This window comes from Protopterus annectens, chromosome 14.part0 (genome assembly GCF_019279795.1).
Source record: "Protopterus annectens isolate FY-2018-M chromosome 14.part0, PAN1.0, whole genome shotgun sequence".
NCBI lineage: Eukaryota > Metazoa > Chordata > Ceratodontiformes > Protopteridae > Protopterus > Protopterus annectens.
In genome coordinates this window covers 408,350,733-408,366,241 of record NC_056748.1, presented here as the reverse complement: position 1 = coordinate 408,366,241, position 15,509 = coordinate 408,350,733, and the positions used below count along the sequence as shown (strand labels likewise).

At 42.3% G+C, this 15,509-nt stretch overlaps 1 protein-coding gene across 1 annotated transcript in view; it reads left to right on the top strand.

Moving 5' to 3' along the window:
- DOCK1 (dedicator of cytokinesis 1) overlaps positions 1–15,509 on the top strand; it is a gene marked incomplete in the record, with an annotated part of 4,741,214 nt that overhangs the window by 497,466 nt on the left and 4,228,239 nt on the right. Inside the window, 1 exon segment of the mRNA XM_044056178.1 lies at positions 9,987–10,135. Within this exon segment, the coding sequence (XP_043912113.1) occupies positions 9,987–10,135 (149 nt within the window).

Genomic DNA, 15,509 nt, shown 5'->3' with positions numbered 1-15,509 from the left:
AGCCCTTCAAATCTACATTCACCAATGCCCCCTTTGACGGTTCCTCTCTGTTTGGACTAAAGGTAAAATACACATTCACCAGATGCAAGCAGGAAGGGAAGACTCTCTCTGCCATGGGAGTACGTTTTTCTGTCCCTTCTAGACCATACCCTAAAGGTCAGAGAGGGGCAAAATGTGGTTCAAGAAATCTGAGATTTTTCCCTGATGCACAAGGTGATTCCTTCTCCAGAGGCAGAGGAGGAGGAAATAATGGTAGATGCCACCCTAGAGGCAGGGTGGGGTCTGCAAAACCAGGGTGACCGCGATTCTTTTCGTGGACATCCCTATCAGCGCTCCAGAAGTGAGGCCCGACTGCGCTTCTCTGGAGCCAGTCGGGGGTCGCTTTTTTTATACCCAGAAGCCTGGCACAACATAACACAAAACAAGTGGGTACAAAGAATAATTTCCAGAGTTTACTCCATGCCCTTCTCTTTTCCCCCTCATCTAACCAAGGGAATCCCAGATGTTCCGCCCAATCACAGGGATCAAGCAACTATAAAAGTCCAAAAGTTGCTCCAAAAGAGTCATTCAAACCTTCTCCGCAGACCAGATAAGATTCGGAACTTACTCCAGATTCTTTTTAGTGCCAAAATGAACAGGTTACTTGGATCCCAGCAAGTTAAATGAATCAGTGAAGACGTCCAAGATGTCCTTCAAGGATGCATCTGCAGTCCTTACAAATGGGTTGTCCTGTCGTCAGGCAGCCCTTCGGTCGGCCGGATTCCAAAGTCTGGGTCTGGCCTCGGCTGGTGTCGCACTTCACCCGACGTCATAGCGGCAGTTCTTCGGGTATAAAGGCATCAGCTGACGCCATTTTCCTCAGTCTTTCTTGCCGCATGGCGCCCGAAGCAGAAGCTGTTCGCAAGTGCCAGTCGGTCAGAACCAGAGATTACTACTACAAGTACCAAAGACTTCTAAAAAGCTAAGTACCCCGTTGGGGACTCTTTCTTGCCTCAGCCGATGTCAGAAAAACTGAATAACTGTTTAAATTGTGGGAAACAAATACCTCATAAAGATTTCCACTCTTACTGCTTACCTTGCTTAGGCCCAGATCATGACGTAGCAGCTTGTCTAGCCTGTGCTTCTTTCAACCGACGAACGCTTAAACGTCAGTCTGAATTTGCTGAAGAGTTTTTCGGCTTCGCTTTTGCTTACATTATGCCATCGGATACTCCGACTACGCAAATTTCTAAAAAACGCAAGGAAAAGGACCGACACTCGCGGTCCGCGGTTTCGGCCGAAACCGCGGTTAAGCTAACATGAGTGTCTCGGTTTCGGCTGAAACCGAGTCCACGGTTCTTCCTTCGGCCGAAAGCTTGCCACTTACTGAGGCCTCATCCAGCTTGGCTGAATCGGCTACTGAAATCCCACCTGCTCCTGCAGGATCACAGGAATTATCAGGTACTATCCCTTTGGATATTTCTACCCCTGCACGTGGAGCTGCTAGGCCTCCTGCATCCATGTCGATTAAGGCCTTTGCCAGGGCTAAAGCAGCAAAAACTACCAAAACAATGCCTGCTAAGACCCCCTCTCACAGGCCCAGTTCTAGTTCACAAATGCTTAGTCTAGCAGAGGATCTCATTTCTTTGATCCGAGGATCCCAACCACATCCAGACAGGGCCTCTCTCCCACCTCCAGAGAAGAGGACTAGAGTAGAGCCCCCTGAGCCAGTTTCTTCAGATGGCTCCTCTGATGAATCAGATAATTCAGACCCTCCAGAGGCCCCTTTTTCTCCTTATGAGGACTCGGATGCAGAAGAGTCCATTCCTTCTGCCTCTCCGCCTGAGGAATTTTCTTTTGGGGAAACCTTGCATGCTATGAGGGAACAATTTCAATGGCAGGGCCAGGATTTTTCAGACTCTAGGAAAAGGCTTAGAACCTTTTTGCATTTACCACAGCATAGGCCTTTAGCCATTCCTCCAGTACTTACTGTTGTGGATGATGCTTTTAATGATGCTTGTACTGCTCCTGATTCTCTTCCTCTGGCCCCTGCTAAGCCCGATAGGTACTACAGGGTTCCGGACACACATTATCATTTGTATAAAGCCCCTTTTGCAGATCCAGAAACTATCTCCCAGGGACCCAAGGCTGTAGCAGCTACCTCTACCAAAAAACCCCTCCCCTCTGAAAGGGAATCTAGAGCCTTAGAGAGATGGGGTAAAAAAGTTTACACTTCTGCTACTCTTTCAGCTAGGGCCTTGAACGGTCAATTCCACATGATTCAGTATCAGGAATTTATTTTAGACCAGTTAACTAAAAAACTGTCCTCGGATGAACCATTAGACAAAAAATCTGTACAGGAAATGGTACATAACATTCAGCAGGTCAGTAATCATTCCTTAAAATGCGGCTATGATGCACTGGAGGCTTCCTTTAGATCAGCCATGACTGGCACAGTGATCAGAAGACATGCATGGTTAAAAGAACAGTCCTTACCAGACCATGTTAAATCAAAGCTCCTAGATGCTCCCATGGATAAGCTCAATTTGTTTGGCTCCCCTGCACAGCAGGTGCTGAAGAAGGTGGAAGAGAAAGCAAAATCTGTCCAGACAGTCAAGGATTTCTTGCAGGTCCAGCCACCAAGGTTTAGCAGGAACTGGCCTTCCAAGAATTGGTCCTTTCCAGACAACTCCAGAGCTCCGAGAGGCAGGAATAGATGCTCAAGAGGCAGGGGTCAATCCAGAGGTGCCTACAGGGGACGTCAGTGGCAGGCTAACAACCAGCGAGGTACAGCCACAGATCCAGCCACCACCACCACTTCCACAGGACAATCACAGTGACTTGGCTCTGGCACCACCTACCAGGGAACAACTAGAGGCACCCTTAGGCGGGAAGCTAGCCCTATTTTCAGTAAACTGGCATTACATCACAGGAGACAAATGGATTTTACAGACAATAGACCAAGGTTACAGGTTTCACTTCCATACTCTACCAAGGAAGAGAGGAATGCCAAACCTACCTCCAAATCAGAAGACAGAAGCTCTAGAACAAATAACTCACTTACTAAGGATGAGAGCTGTAGAAAGGGTACCATCTATGGAACAAGGGCAAGGATTTTACTCCAGACTTTTCCTGGTACCAAGAAAAGAAAACCAATGGAGGCCTATTCTCGACCTGTCCGCTTTAAACACATACCTCATTGTACCAAAATTCAAAATGCTGACCCTACAGCAGCTTCTTCCCATGCTGGGCAAGGAGTCTTGGCAGGTAACTCTAGATCTCAAGGAGGCATACCTGCACGTCCCCATACGACCAAATTGCAGAAGATACCTCAGATTTCTTGCAGGATCAGAGAATTATCAATTCTCAGCATTGCCCTTTGGCTTATCTACTGCGCCCAGAGTATTCACGAAATGCCTGGCATCAGTAATTGCTCATTGCAGGCTTCAGGGAATTCAAATTTACCCTTACCTGGATGACTGCCTGTTACAAGCGGACAACAAAAACAAATTAACAAAAGATTTGCAAAGGGTCATTCATCTACTACAAGCCCTGGGATACACAGTCAATATAAAAAAGTCAAGGCTGATACCATCCCAAAGGATAACCTTCTTGGGTGCAGATCTGGACACATCAAAACAAATGGCATTCCTGACAGTAGAAAAACAGGAGCAACTCCCTTTCTACTTCAGGACATTAACAAAGCAGAACCAGCTAACAGCAAGAAAAGTCCTGCAAGTTCTCGGTTACATGGCATCCTGCATAATACTGATTCCGCATGCCAGACTACATATGAGAAAGTTACAGTGGTACCTAAGGAATTTATGGTCTCAGCACAAGCACAGCCTAGAAACCCAAATTCCAATAATTCCATGCCTGAAGCAAGAATTCCAATGGTGGGCTCAGGCCTGTCAAACAAACAAGGGGCTGCCCTTCCACAGCACTCAACCAAGCCAGAACATCACAACAGACGCTTCAGACCTCGGTTGGGGGGCACACATGCTGGACAAGTGCATACAAGGCTTATGGACTCAAGACCAGCTGCACCTACACATAAATCAAAAGGAAATGCTGGCAGTAAAACTGGCAATTCAGGCATTCAGACAATTTCTTCGACAGGGTCAACTGCTGATAAGGACGGACAACACCACAGTTATGTGGTACATCAACAAACAGGGAGGCACACATTCATACCCTCTATGCCGGATGGCAATGGACCTCTGGAATGTGGCACTGAGCTTCAACATTCAATTACAAGCAATTTTTGTGCCAGGAAAAGAAAATATACTAGCAGACATCCTAAGCAGAACTGCCACGGATGCCCACGAATGGATGCTGCATCCGGACATCTTCAAAACCATTACAAGGAAATGGGGACTACCAGAAATAGACTTATTTGCATCCCCACACAATCACCAACTGAAAAAATTCTGCACAAGGACGTACCACCCACTGGCTTGGAAAGTGGACTCCCTATCCTTCACTTGGAAAAACCTGACAGCATATGCATTCCCACCTCTTCCTTTGATGCACAAGGTGCTATTGAAGATCAAAGAAGACCGTCCAAGGATCATCCTGATAGCTCCAGACTGGCCAAGGCAACATTGGTATCCATTACTGAGGAGTATGTCTCGGGAACAAATATGGCCTCTGCCCCTAGTTCCCTTGCTGTTAACACAGAACAACTTCAAAACCCTGCATCCAAACCTGAAAACACTGCAGCTGGCTGCCTGGAACATTGCATAAGACCAAATAACCCAGATTTATCTCAAAGGGTTAAAGACATTATCTTGGAGGCTCGCAGACCCTCAACAAGAAAAAATTATTCAGCAAAATGGAAAAGATACCTCATTTGGAGTACAGCAAAAGGAGAGAATGTGTCACTAGTGAACATAGCTAACATCCTGGAATACTTGGCAGAGCTCTTCCACAACGGCCTGTCCTATTCTTCCATTAAGATTCATGCATCTGCCATTTCAGCAGAATACAGCTTGGATCCTCCAGTCTTCTCACATCCTCTGCTCAGGCAGTTTCTGAGAGGGATTAAAAATGTAAAGCCACCTAGGAAGCCACCATTGCCAGCATGGGACTTGAACTTTGTGCTAGAAAAGTTGACACTCCCTCCTTTCGAGCCAGCAGCAACAGCACAATTACAGTACTTATCATGGAAAACTGCTTTCCTGCTTGCAATCACTTCAGCAAGAAGGGTATCTGAGCTACAGGCATTAATGGCAGTACAGCCCTTCCTGATCTTCCACCAAGATAGAGTCTCCATGAGAACTAATCCTACTTTTATGCCAAAGGTGGTATCCAGGGTATCTTTAAATCAAGCTATCCACCTACCTACATTCTTCCCCAACCCACAGAACAGGGGAGAAAGACTGTTGCATACCTTGGATGTACATAGGCAATTACGTTACTACCTGGACAGGACCAAGAGCAACAGAAAAACTGACCAGCTACTGGTAGCATATGCAACAGGAATGGAAGGAAAAGCAATTTCAAAACAGACAATCTCTAATTGGATAGGAAATTGCATTAGATTTTGTTACTCCTACCATGGAAAGAAAACTCCAGAAAACATCAGGCCTCACTCTACAAGGGCTACAGCCATTACCACAGCTTTTTTACGAGGAGTGGCTACCAAAGACATTTTAGAGGCTGCTACTTGGAACTCCGTGCATACATTTGCCAAGCATTATAATTTACCTTTATACTCCAGATCCCGAGCAGGTTTTGCCACTGCTGCTTTGCAAGGGATCTTAACTACACCATAATCTTATTTCTCCTCCTCCCCCAGTTTGGCTATGGTATTCTACCCATTTGTAAGGACTGCAGATGCATCCTTGAAGGACATAGTACAGTTTTGTACCTACCATAAATGTAGATGTCCGATAGGCATGCATCTGCAGTCAGGATTACCCACCCTCCTTCCCCTCTGTGGTACTCCTAGGGTATTTGCCCATCTTGTAGCTAGCTGGGGGAATCTATTATGGTGTATTTGTTTGTATATATATACATACATGCTTATTTTTTGTTTGCTCTCTACTATTTGAAACCATTTGCATTTATCCAAATTTAGCCTTCCTAGAGGGCACCTGGCATCTGGGGCAAGAAACACCGAGGAAAATGGCGTCGGCTGATGCCTTTATACCCGAAGAACTGCCGCTATGACGTCGGGTGAAGTGCGACACCAGCCGAGGCCAGACACAGACTTTGGAATCCGGCCGACCGAAGGGCTGCCTGACGACAGGACAACCTATTTGTAAGGACTGCAGATGCATGCCTATCGGACATCTACATTTATGGTAGGTACAAAACTGTACTTTCTGAATGGTCACACTGCAGTCTATACTCCTGTTAGGGAGAGAGAATTGGATGTGCTCCATAGACCTCCAAGATGGGTACTACCACATAAAAATGGACAGAGCATCAAGGAGTCATTTATGCTTCTGACTGGGAGACCATCATTACCAATTTCGTGCTCTGCCCTTTGGTCTCACCACAGTCCCCAGGGTGTTCACCAAATGCATGGTGGTAGTAACGGCTCACTTGAGACGTCTTGGATTCCAAGTGTTTCCATACCTGGACAACTGGTTCCTGACTGTCACCACCAGGCACCTACTTCTACAAGCCAGGGATTCAGCCATCTGAGTCTGTACTCAGCTAGGCATCACTATAAATTAGGAAAAGTCTGTCTTGTCACCCTCTCAATATGTTGACTTATAGGTGCAGAAATAGACCGTCACAATGATGGCTCGCCTTCCTTCAGACAGAGTGCAAAATCTAAGACAACAAATATACAACCTGCTTCCCCAACACTAAGTCACAGCAAAGACGGTGCTCAAACTACTGGGAACCATGGCCTGCACTATAACTCTCTAGTTCCATTAGCTAGACTACATATGAGAATTCTACAATGGCTGCTCTTTTCCTAGTGGTCTCTTCAGCAACTGCCTGTGTCTCATTCCATTTTCATAACAGAATTTTGCAAAAAGGACCTTCGTTGGTGGATCCAGACCAATCAACTAACGATAGTGAGACCATTCCTTCTTCGCCATCCGGTTGCTACTGTGACCACTGATGCCTCCCAGATATGGTTAGGGGGGGTATTATCTAGGAAGGACAGCCCAAGGCACATGGCAAGAACATATGAGGCTCACTTGCATGTCAATGTTGTAGAGATGAGAGCAGTGCTATTAGCGTTGCAAGCACTTCACGACTTTCTTCCTCTAGGGACAATAGCAATCCAATCAGACAATATGTCAGTGGTATGGTATATAAACAAGCAAGGGGGAACCAGATCCTACCCCCTATGTCGAGAGGCTCTACGTGTTTGACAGTGGGCGATATCTTCCCAATGCTTTCTAGTTGCAACACATATCCAGGGGATAAACAATGTGATAGACAAGTTCAACAGGGCAATCTTGATGTCTCTTGAGTGGTCTCTGAATCAGAAAGTTCCGGAACAGATTTTCCGAAAATGGGGACAGCCTTGCTGTGCAATCTGTTTGCCACCCCAATGAACACCAAGTACAGCAGCTACTTCACTCTTAACCCCCCCCCCCCGGGGGAGACACCGAGAGACGCACTTGTCCACAATTGGCCCTCGGGACTTCTTTATGCTTTTCCTCCCTTTCCACTAATATCGAAAATTATTCAGAAAGCAAAGACTTTGGGAAGCAGAATGATTCTCATCTCTCCTTATTGACCTCATCAGATTTGGTTTCCCATTCTCTGGCCTCACCTTCTCGACAATCCATGGACTCTGGACCCAGTACCAGACCTTCTGACACATGTCGGGCACATTCCATCCCTGTCTCCACACCCTCGACTTGACAGCGTGGCTACTCCACTTAAATCCCTAGTCAGCCTTCATGATTTCTCCCCTGCGGTTACACATATCCTGACGTCATCTCATAAACCTTCTACAAGAAAATTGTATGCTAGCAAATGGAAAAGATTTTCTGTTTGGGCACAAGCTAGGAACATAGATCCATACACAGCCTCCATTCCTTTAGTATTAGAATTTCTAACAACTTTTTCATCTGGGTCAGCTGCCACTACAATCAAAGTTCAATTAGCAGCTATGTCCAATTTTCATTTGGGGCAACATGAACCTAATCTTATGGCTCACAGATTGTTTAAATCATTTTTAAAAGGCACTACCTTGCTAAGACCTTCTTTTCAAGAACCTGTATCTCCCTGGGATTTAAATTTTGTTCTTTCAAAACTTACCTCACTGCCTTTTGAACCTGCACATACATGCAATTTAAAGTTCCTTTCATGGAAGACCATTTTTCTGGTAGCCATTATGTCCCCCAGAAGAGTGTCAGAGCTGCAAGCACTCTGTCAAACCTCCTTACTTGAAATTCCACAGAGACAGAGTTTCCCTTCACACTAACCTTTTCTTCGTCCCCAAGATTTGTTCACAATCAAATATTAAACTTTTGAACTGCCAGTCTTTTTTCGAAATCATCCAAACAAAGCGGAATACAAGTTTCATCAACTTGATATACATTGACAGTTAAGGTTCTATCTACATAGAAACAGAGTTTAGGAGGTCAGACCAATTATTTATATATTTTTTGGAGATGAGAAAAGGAATGCCAGTCTCCAAGATAACGTTATCAAACTGGATTTCAAATTGCATATCTTTTATTTACTCTTCTAATGGCAAAGAACTCCCATTTAAAATTAAATCTCATTCCACCAGATCTATATCCACATCTGCCGCTTTTGAAGCCAGAATTCCAATGGACAGTATATGTGCAGCAGCAACTTGGGCTACCCCCTTATTACAAATTGGACTTGGCCTCCAGGGGTAGAGCCTCCTTTGGTTCCACGGTCCTTAGGAGTGTATTCCCATGAGCCACCTGAGAAAAAGGTGCTAGTGGCGCTGTCCCATATGTAAGAATGAAGGTGAGATAGGACTACAGGACATAAAGAAGTTATGTACTCACCATAACCGTCCATATTTGTAGTCCATGTCACCCTGCATTCTTATGAACCCACCCACCTACCCCCGTCCATGTATCCTTGGAGGATCTGGAGACAAGATAATGTCTATCTTCCTTAGAGGGTGGAGACCTTTCACCTTTGTTTTTTCTTGTGGAAATACTTTTCTTTCACCATTACAGACAGCAGCAAACAAGATCTGGGGATTGTTACTAGTGCATTGTGGAATACCTGCCTTGCCACGAGCCAACTTGGAGACTTCGAGATTTGTAATCGGCTGAGTTAGAGCCGAGGATTGGCTCCAAACCCATATGTAAGAATGAAGGGCAAGATGGACTACAAACATGGAATGTTATGGTGAGTACATAACTTCTTTTTTATGGGAAGTTTACTTACACACCTGAACTTTATTGATCCTTGTCTTTTTGCTGTTGAACTGTATTCTGCAATATATTTCTGTAATGTCCGCATCTTTAATAAGTTATTTTCAATTTAAATATCTTTTGGTATTTACCCAAATGCCTCTATCATTATTTCATTTCATGCAAGATAATGCTAGCTTTTTACGGTGCTATACAGCAACACTTTTTGCTATGATGCAGTATAAAGTCTGTGGCTTAGAATGGTATTATTCTCTGTGTATATGCTGTTCCATACATTTTCTGCATGTGCTACTTTATTTGTTATTGTTGCATCTTGCAGAGTGGCCTGAGTCTGCAATCGGTCGTGTCTTAGTGTTTTACCCTTGTAAATGAAATAAATTTCTTTTTGGAACTTGTTTGCCCCTGTCTTTGTTTCTTTGTTGTCATCCTGGGTTTGCAAGTCTGTTGATGGCAGGTAGGTTTGAGTGGTTGGTTTTATTCCTATTATTATTAGGAGATGAATGATCTGTAAATCAATTCCAGACAATTAGAGGCATGTCCCATGTCTGAGGCATGTGTTTTAAGTGAATGTATTTAACTGGAAGAAAGTTGCATGAAAAATGCTTTTACTGATGAATGATTTATTACACTTCAAAACACAAAATCAGTGTATTTATCCTCTATTAGCACGATAATCGGGAGACATTTAACCGTGTCCGGAGCATGATGTATGATCTTATTGAATGGAGGTCACAGATACTTTCTGGAACACTTCCACAAGATGAGCTTAAAGAACTGAAACAGAAAATCACCTCTAGGATTGATTATGGGAACAGGTAAGAGACAAATGAGTGTAAGCATATGAAAATGAATTGTTAGACATTAGATATAGTTATTATTATTTTGAGATTAAAAAAAGAAAAAATAACGAGAGCAAGGGAGAGTAATTAACCATGTGCTACTTTACAGAAGAATTTCCGAAAAATTGTCAGCCCACTAAATTGTCAAGTTTGTAACATTAGAATGAACCCAAATTAATTAGAGGGAGACAATTTCAGAAACAACACAGAAGATCAGCTAGAATATATTACTCTGAGAGAGTGCAGGACATTACTATTGCTGATGTATAGATAATTATTACAATGTAGCTGTGTTTCTGAAGTATTTAAACAGCTTTTTCAGTAAGAAATTTTATTTTAATAGTACTGAGATGTGCCTAAGATTTTTCTGTGTTGCAAAACAGGAAACATTTTTTTTTTAAATGATAAACACAGGATGCAAATATGAAGAGGAAACTGAGTACACATATATTACATTTACTGACTGGATTTGTTTGCCAATATCAAAGGGCACATTTTTGGGAGGGGAACAAGTATCAATTCCATTTGAGGACTTAACCACTGCTGTTTCTCGAAAATAGGGAGCTGAACCTTCATTTTTGACGCACTGGTTAAATGCAACAACTTCCTGCCAGTGAAAGGTTAAATAGGTGAGCGTGTTACATAAATGCAGCTCTTTGGACATGTGTGGTTTCACTATTCACAATTGTTTTTATTCATCATAAGGATCACTGCTACAATGAGTAGGTAACTTGAATACTGGTAATTATATGTGGATAAGGTGTAGATGTGGTTGGATCTGTGGAGCATTCTGTGTCTGGTAGCATGAGGTTACATCTCATTCATTGTCCTTCTTCCAGAAGAACAACAGTAAAAGATTACTTAAGTCTTAGCATTTTTATTTCTGTTTTAGCTGCTGAAGGGGACTAGTCAGCTGTATTATTTAGTCCATCAGTTGCTTTCTTGGCTGACCTGAGAGAACAAAAGTTTCCCCTTTTGCTACTACTTTTTGACCCCTTCTAATGTTACTCGTATACTGAGATTGCTTTCTTTATTAGCTTATAATACTGATTGTTTTAGGATATTTTTGTTGTTGACTGATGTTGCTGTGGAAGACTGCCAACAAACTTTCTTGCAGAACTTTATCCCCCCCTACAGACTACAATTTAATAAGATTTTCTTTAAGAGGGCATCAGGATGTTCAGAACTTGGATTATTCTAATACTTTGTTTTACTCTGACAAGACAGAATACTTGTGGACTTCTAAGAGTACTGTAAACTTTTGAATGGAACACAGGTGAAGCCAGCCACTGCCTTAGCTGAAAAATCCTCTTTAAAGGCTACATCATCCGTTTATCCCCCCCCCCCCAATCAGAAATAAATGCAAGTAGTCATGTAAGTGCCAGAGAATGGAAAAGAAAATGAAAAGCCTAGGGCAGTTATTTTGGCAGCATCAGTCCAAGGTTAATAACCAAGGCCTTAGCCACCCAGCCCATTCAAGCCTTGGTTTACCCCACTCCCCAAAAGATATTGCATCTGCCTACTATGGATCAAGTTCAAATCCTTGTTTTCTTCAGGGATGTACGTAATGTGGAAGTAGTTATTTGAAGGGCTTACAGTAGTGAACATTTTTAGTTATGACAATTTCTGAGCATGCTTATGATCCTAAACTCCTTAAAATGCTAGTCAAGCATTTAGCAAGACTTTTCTGGCCTTGTTGGGTCAATTCCTTCAAGTGCTGCCTCTGTGACTAAAGCTGAATTGCTAATCATTGTTGTAGTTCTATCTAGTGTTATCTATGATTTGGAGTCAGTCCTTAAGATATTTGGAGGCCATCTTTATATTGATTGAGAAATGGGAATGGATGAAACAATGTCCTAGACCTGAACTTCAGATGTGTGGACAATAGCTTCATGTTTGCGTGAAGGATTCCCTGTTTTTCTTTTTTGTGAATGTGGGAAATTTACAGAACACTTTGTGGTATTTTATCATTTTACAACAACAGCATAAAGAGGAATAGGTCTTTATCTTCCCCATTAGGTTCCTTAGACTTTGATTAGAGTATGGAGCACCTGGCCAGCACTGACCAGATTCATTGTCCTAAGCTATGACGAGGATGGTGGAGTTTTTCAGGGTCCCCACCAATTCACATCTCTTCTGTCAAAGCTGTAAAGGTTATGAATGAATATCAAAACCGAAAGTAACATTAACTAGTTGTGTTGTACAAAGCAGTGGCATATTGGCCTATTGTTGCCCATTGAAGAATTTATCCCTGTAGTCTTTCATGTAGTATTTGTGAACTGATTCGCTTTTTTCTTGCACGGGTGCTTTTTGTTGCACGTCTTTCCAGATCTGCCAAGCATATGTAGTCTTCTCTGTAACTAACTATGACAGTTCATTCTCCTAATGAGCTAACGACCAGTTTGAGTCTGTCTGCCATTCACAAAGCAGCCATGAAACATTTTCCTTTTCGCTTGGTTCTGGAAGGAAGTTGATATGCATATGTAGAGATGGCAGGGGCCTGGGTGTACCTTACAGTGCTGCACATTTTCATTTCTGCGAATTCACATTGAAGGCATTTGAGTGGTTCTGGCTTGGTTTGTGATGAATATCTCTCCAGTTCGACCTCAGTTTGATTAGTGATTTAAACAAATGCGTTTTATCTGGTTTGATTAATTGTGATAGTCTCCTGCATGCATAAGGTATGTTATGTAGTATGAATCTGTATAAATGAATGTTTCTCTTATATTTGTTTTGACGTGAAGCTGAAATATATGCCTTGTTAACTCTGAATAGCATGGAATAGTAATTTAACTGTATTTATAATTTTCTTTGTGATTATGTAGTGTTTAAGATCTCAAACCTTATACTATAGTGTATATTAAGGAAGCCAACTTTCTGTCTGTTGTGAGTAAAGATGAACCATTTTGGAAAAAAAATGTTATTGGCAGCAATTTAATTTTCATCATTTGAGCTACTACAGAGATTTTCATATGACCATAAATTCATTTTGGTGAGTAGAAATAAAGCTGATAACATTATGTTTTTTTTGTTTTATTCCATTTGTGATTATTCCGTAATCTGATAAATGGAGACCTAGATTTGTAACTAAAGTTATTCACTGATTTTAAGAAATGAAAAAGTTTTGCTGCATTTTGCTGAACTCTGAGCTGTTTATGAATTTCTCAATCCAAATATTTTTTCTTTTACATTTCAGTTGCTATCATAAAAAAATCTGTATATTTAGACTGAGAGGAAGAGAAATTCACTATACTCATTTATTAGTATTAGTATATTAGCTTAATTTTTCAGTTGTGTTATAAGCTACTTGGTTCTATTGAAGTTCTTTTTGTTGAAATTTTGAAGCTGCATGGCATAGATGTAAAAATGCATTTGAGTGCCCCAGGCAGCCTGTGTTCCACTAGTGGAAAGAGTGCTGAAGGGACTAGGTGGGAGATGGGAATAAACAACTGACACTGCATCATCCATTCTTAAGTATGGGTGACAACCTAGTTGATTGCATTGGCAGCACATGCAGGAGTACAGGTATCCTACCCCCAGTGGCACTGCTTGTTCCAGAGACTGCTTGTGTGACAGCATTCATGACTTCTGGAAGCAGCCCATTATTAACCAAAACTTTCCCAAACAACAATCCACACAACTCTCATTCTTCAACACCCAACAGCCCTAGTAACTGTCCTCTTAATTTCCAGCTCAAACAAGTTTCAACCATCATTATAAATAGGCTCATATCCAAATTAAAGCCCTGCTCCAATGCCCTTGACAACATACCCTCCTCCTTCCTCCAATGTGCTGCTTGATGGTATTGCTCTCCCAATCAGTATCCTAATAAACAGATCCTTAAGAGTCATATGTATCCAAACTCTGGTGCTCAGCCTACATTCTTCCTCTACACAAAGGAAGCAAAAACACCAGTATTTCCAATTTCCACACCATTGCCCTACTCTCTCCAATATCCAAAATTCTAGAAAAATGTGTCCACCACCAACCTATGCCTTTCATAACCCAGAATCAACTCCTAACACCCACCCAACATGGCTTCCACCCTGGCCACAGCACCATAACTGCCCATCTATCCTTCCTAGAAACAGTTAATCGAGCCCAAGATTCTGGACTACTAGTATCCACAGTACTCCTAGACCTCTCTAAAGCATTTGACACTATTTCCCACAAGCACCATCTCTTTCATCTTGCCAAGCTTAATCTCTCCCCTGATACTCTATCCTGGTTCTCCAGTTACCTATCAGACAGATCTCAAGCTGTCAGATGGAAGAACTCTACCTCTTCCTCCTTACCAACACCCACTGGCGTTCCCCAGGGGTCCATCCTACCCATGCTTTTCAACATCTTCATTAATAACCTTCACACTGTCATCCCTGACACAACAGTTATCCAATACGCTGATGACTCAACTTTAGTCTGTGCCGCCTCTAACCTTCCTGAACTACTGAATAAAACCCAAATAGCATTTTCTACCACTGAGAACTGGATGCACCAAAACCATCTCTCTCTCAACTCAAATAAATCTAAAATACTACTTTTCCCTCCCTCCAGGGCTTTCTCTTATGACAACAATGCTTTCAAAGTCCTAAGCCAAACCAAAACTGCTATAGACGTGATCCCTTTTGCAAAACTTCTTAGCATTACCATAGATGAACACCTTACATTCAATATCCACATACAACAAAACATAAAGAAAACCCACCAAAAGTTAGGTATGCTCTATAGGGCTAACCTCTTTCTCTCCAACTCCTCTAGGCATACCTTGGCAACTACCTACCTTCTACCTTCTTTACTTTATGGAGCCCCTCTTCTAACTAATCTGTCATCTTCCAACACCTTAAAACTTGAAAATTACTATAATAAGATCTCTAAATTTGCAACTAAATCCAAAACCTCTGCTCATCACTGCCTTTACCCTGCAATCACTGAACTGGCTAGAACTCTCTAACCACCTAGACTATCTCCAACTAACCACCACTCACAAATTAATATTCTACCCAGATAAATGCCCAGCCTTAACAAACATCCTTCCCCCATACATCCCAAACAGATCTCAGATATGAACACCAAAATTTAATTTCTATCCACAAACCAAAACGTCCTGCTGGCCAGCTTCTTCTCTCTTTCTCTCTAGGCAAGAAATGGAACTCTCTCCCTCCTTCACTTAGGACTATACCAAACTCAGAAACCTTCAAGATCCAACTTTTCTCATACCTGTCATCCAAACAGAAATGTTCCTGCTTACACCCTACCTAAATTTAAGGGAATTCCCCAATGAGCTCTTCATACTCCTTGCTCCACTCTTCCCTTGAACTAATATTTCTATTCTCCTAAAATAGACTTAAGC